The 5,000-nt window shown below is 34.9% G+C and overlaps 1 protein-coding gene across 1 annotated transcript in view; it reads right to left on the bottom strand.

The window, feature by feature from the left end:
* LOC119573045 (soluble guanylate cyclase 88E-like) overlaps positions 1–5,000 on the bottom strand; it is a 47,318-nt gene that overhangs the window by 30,220 nt on the left and 12,098 nt on the right. Inside the window, exons 3-5 of the mRNA XM_037920034.1 lie at positions 4,303–4,457; positions 3,830–4,038; positions 3,122–3,245 (exon numbers count right to left, since the gene is read on the bottom strand). Coding sequence (XP_037775962.1) covers positions 3,122–3,245; positions 3,830–4,038; positions 4,303–4,457 — 488 coding nt within the window. The remainder of the gene's footprint in view (positions 1–3,121; positions 3,246–3,829; positions 4,039–4,302; positions 4,458–5,000) is intronic.

Raw genomic sequence — 5,000 nt, 5'->3', positions numbered from 1 at the left:
GTGGGGGTAAAGGGGTTGGGGTGACGTGGTGGTGAGCCGGGATGGCGATAAGACGATTAGATGGCGATGAGACAATAGTTAGGCGGTGGGAGGGGGGTGAAGTTGAAGTGAAAGTGGGTGGGGGTAGAGATGATGTGGGGGGAGATAGGGGATGGGATGGGGTAGAGCTGGGGTGAAAGAGGTTCGGAGGGTTGAGGTGATGGGGTGAAAAGGGGATTGTTGGGGATATATGTGAGGGGAGGGGGTGGGGGTGAATAGTAGTAGTGCAACGTGGATAGGTGAAGGTGAGAGGATGGGAACAGGTGAAGGTGAGAGGATGGGAACAGGTGAAGGTGAGAGGAATGGGAACAGGTGAAGGTGAGAGGATGGCGAACAGGTGAAGGTGAGAGGATGAAGATGGGTGATGGTGAAGTGGTGTCATGTTGTCCTCTGGACTTTTATGATGATATTTTGTTATTGTTAAACTATCCGTTGTTATTATTGTTATCATTATTCCTAATCTAATAATTAATATTGTCAATGTTATTATTTTCCTTACAGTAATTATAATAATAATTATTATTATTTCTAGTTTTATCATTATTGTTATTATAATTATCATCATTATATTATTATTATATATATATTTTTTTTATTATTACTGATACTATTATCACCATCATCATTATCATTACTACCTTTATTATGATTATGAATATGAATATGAATGTAAATATAATGACAATGATGATTATTTTTGTTATTATCTTTTATATATCATATATCATCATATTATTTTTATTATGAATATATGTATATATATTATTATTTATTTTATTATTATATATTCATTATTATTATTTTATTATTATTATTATTATTTATTATTATTATTATTATTATTATCATTATTATTATTATTATTATTATTATTATTATCAATATTCTACTGTCACTACTAATCATCATTAAGACTATTGATATCATTACTATTGTTGTTATTAATTGTATTATAATAATTATTGTAATTATTATTATTATCATTATTATTATCATTATTATTAGTACTATCTTTACTATTATCATTATCATGATTATTATTACTATTATCATTATTATTATTATCTTTATCATCATCATCATCATCATCATCGTCATCATCATCATATTACTATTGGGACAATTACTCATATAATAATTAATATTATTATTGTTATTATCATTACTACCATTAACATTATTATTATTATTATTACTATTATCATTATTATTATTATTGTTATTATTATTATTATTATTATTATTATTATCATTATTATTATTATTATTATTATCATATATAATAATAATAATATTAATTATTATAATATAATAATAATATAATAATAATAATAATAATAATATAATACATATATAATATATAATATGTAATTATATGATATTATTACTTTCATTATAATATTTATTATAAATATTATTGATAGTATTTTTGTTATTATTATCTTTATTATTATCAATATCATCATTATCATTACTATTATCATCACCATTGATAGTATTATCTTTGTGGTTATTTTCTTTTAGTATTATTATCATCACAGATTAATGTTATAATCAGTATTGTAATCATGTGTGTGGTGTGTGTGTGTGTGTGTGTGTGTGTGTGTGTGTGTGTGTGTGTGTGTGTGTGTGTGTGTGTGTGTGTGTGTGTGTGTGTGTGTGCCTATTTGCGTTACCCTGCAGTCTTCGCTACGAACTTACCTAGTTTTCAAATTAATTTTTCAGAACTTTTTAAACCAAATTTTCATGGAATTCAAACGCAAAATAACCAAAGTTTATGATTTGATTAGAAGTTCATTTTCAAATCTGCACTTTCATCATTAACTTTTTTCTTGGGGGATGATTTCGTTTAATTTTCATTGTGACTCTCCTTCGCTCTTATTTTCTTTTATATATTATTTTTCTTATATTTTTTTTCTTATATTTCACTTTCTTCTTTGTATACTTTCACTAATTTGCTACACTGCCCTTTCTTTTTTTTTCAGATTTTTGTTGCTGTCTGTTTGTCTGTCTGTCTGTGTCTGTCTATTTGTGTGTGTGTGTGTGTGTGTGTGTGTGTGTGTGTGTGTGTGTGTGTGTGTGTGTGTGTTTGTTTGTTTGTTTGTTTGTTTGTTTGTTTGTTTGTTTGTGTGTGTGTGTGTATCTGTCCCTCTATCTAATAACGATAAAGATGATAATATTGTTAATAGTAATAACAATGGAATTATGATAGTAATGGTAGTTATGATAATGACTTCACACTAATAACATAATTAATACCAGCACAAATAGCAGCAAAAACAACCGTCTGTTTATCTATCAGTCTGTCTGTTTATCTCTCTCTCTCTCTCTCTCTCTCTCTCTCTCTCTCTCTCTCTCTCTCTCTCTCTCTCTCTCTCTCTCCTCTCTCTCCCTCTCTCCTCTCCTCTCTCTCTCTCTCTCTCTCTCTCTCTCTCTCTCTCCTCTCTCTCCCTCCTCTCTCTCTCTCTCTCTCTCTACATTTCCCATTCCTCCTTGCACTTTCTTTCGTGTTTTCTCCCTTTCTCCATTTCTGTTTCTTCCTCCCCATTGCCTTTCTTACTTTTCCTATCCTCCTTTCTCCCGTTTCCCATTCCCCATTTTCCTATCCTCATATTTTCCTTCCTTTTTTCCTTTTTCTTTCCTTTGCTAAATCTTCCTCATCCTCCCTTTCTTCCTTCCTCGTCTTTTCTCTTTCTTCAGTTCTCTATTTCTTTCCATTTAACCCCTTCCCCCCCTTTCGGAATTCTATTTCCCCTTTCCTTCGTTCCTCTGTTCCTTTCTTTCACTTCCTATCCTTTCCCCAATTCTGCATTCCCCAATCCCTCCTTCCCCTACCCACCTCACCTCTCTTCCTCTCCCCTCCCCTTTTTCTCCCTTCCTTTTCTTTTCCTACATACCCTCTTTATTCTCTTCGTCTCTCCTCTTTCCTTCGCACTTTACCTATCCATCCCCTTCATCCCTTCCTCCCCTTTCTCCCTCCCTCCTTCCTTCCCCTCTTTCTTGTCCCTCCTTCCTTCCTTCCTTCCCCTCTTTCTTGTCCCCCTCCTTCCTTCCTCCTTGCTCTCACGCCCACTCTACTTACCTCGTTGAACGTGAAGTCGACGTGCGGGCGGCTGAGGGTGAACCAGTCAGTGAGTCTCTTGTTGACCAGTTCGGGTATCGTCTGCATCAAGCTGTTTCCGATATACTGTACCACCATCTTACTCCTGGGGGGGGGGGGGGGGGGGGTTACGCTTGATGGGATTTACGTCCGTTTGTTGTGGTTATTGTTCTTTTATGTGGTCGATTGTTTTGTGGATTTATTTTTATTTATCATCTATATTTCAATATCTTTATTTTGGCATCATGTTTTGTAGTCTATGACTGGGCTGTTCATTCATTTAAAAAGAGAGAGAGAAAAAAAAACCCGGGTATGTCCAGCAGCAGTGTCCTTAATAAAATAGTTGGTGGAGTAAGAAAGGTTTAAATCTTTATTTAAATTCGAAACATTCGAAATTTCATCGGAAAAGACATAAGATGAACGGTCTAACGATAGAAATGACCCGGGAAAATTATCCAATTTAGATTATTATTATTGTTTTTTTTTTTAGTTATATATAAATACCATTTGTAGCTTTATTTAAGTTTATATGAAATAGACTCATGCGTGATTCAGAGGTTACACGCAAGCAACAAACAACAAACGAGCATAAATTTCCCTGCACGTTGAAGATATTGAAGATAAATAGAAACCCCTTTACTAGGAACACGCACCTTTAGCTATACACCAAACCTCGCGTAAGGAACTCACCCAAACAATATACAGAAGGGAAAAATCTCGAAGAGTATGTTTCCCTTCAGCGATAAAGACTGCTCTTCCTGCACGAGGGTGAGGTTGACCTGGTTGACGAACGCCCTGTTGTCAAAGGTCAGCTGGAAGGTCACGTGTAAGGTGTCCGTTACCGTGGACTTTTTTAAGAGGACGATTTCCATGTCTGTGTTGTAGAAGCGACGCGCGACCTGTAAAGGGGAGGGGGAAGAAAGGGGGAAAGGGGGGAGGGGAAGTAATTTAATTAGTAAATTACAAAAGAAGAAACAAAAATATAACTTATACTTAGAAAACTATGATCTGATAAAATATATATATATATCATCTAGTAACACATATGTTACATGTACTCAGGGGAAAAAAAACACAACAGATAAAAAAAAATAAAATAAAAAAATAAAACAGACCCTGAATCACACACCTTTACGTAATTGTCTGTAGGCCTATGCACTTACCTGTTTGATTTGTCCCATGGTGTAGTGCGCGTAGCCCTTGCGTTTCGAGCGGTAGTGAAGCAGCATCCCGTTACTCGTCTCGTTTTCACAGAAGAAGGACGGAGGCTTCATCTCAGGGTAGGCATCTTTGAGGTACTCGTGCAGGTTATCTAGACCTGTGGTGGAGTGATCTTGCTTTCAGTTGGTTCACTTAATAATAGAGGATTGGGGTGATGATTACATGGATGGGGTCGTTCGTTCGTGAAGTTGGCAGTGCTGACGCGGGTGATATAAGGATATTGTAGATATTGATGTTTTTTTAAAATTAACTGTGCATGGTCGTCTTTCCGTTTTCTTTCCGTTGTGTTCACAGAAAATGGTTCTGCAATAATCTAATATTCGATGGCTCATTATGACCCAGTAAAAATAACTATCAAGTTATGTATCTATATACCTATTCATCTACCTATCTATTTTATCTATCTATGCATATCTAAACATCTTTGCGTGTGTGTGTATTTGTGGCTATGTGTATGTTAGTGGAAATGACGGCCCATAGCAAACTTAAAAGTCCGACTTTGGCATCTAAGAAAACAACATTGAGAAGAAATCTATGTCATTTCTGTTTATGTATGTCACTTCTGCCGCAGTGGGCGTTCTTGAGGTCTGAGACAACTTCAAGTAAGGAACATTTAATAAGCGTATATATTAATCAGCTT

This window comes from Penaeus monodon, chromosome 5 (genome assembly GCF_015228065.2).
Source record: "Penaeus monodon isolate SGIC_2016 chromosome 5, NSTDA_Pmon_1, whole genome shotgun sequence".
NCBI classification, from domain to species: Eukaryota; Metazoa; Arthropoda; class Malacostraca; order Decapoda; family Penaeidae; genus Penaeus; species Penaeus monodon.
This window is presented reverse-complemented; position numbering and strand designations above follow the sequence as displayed.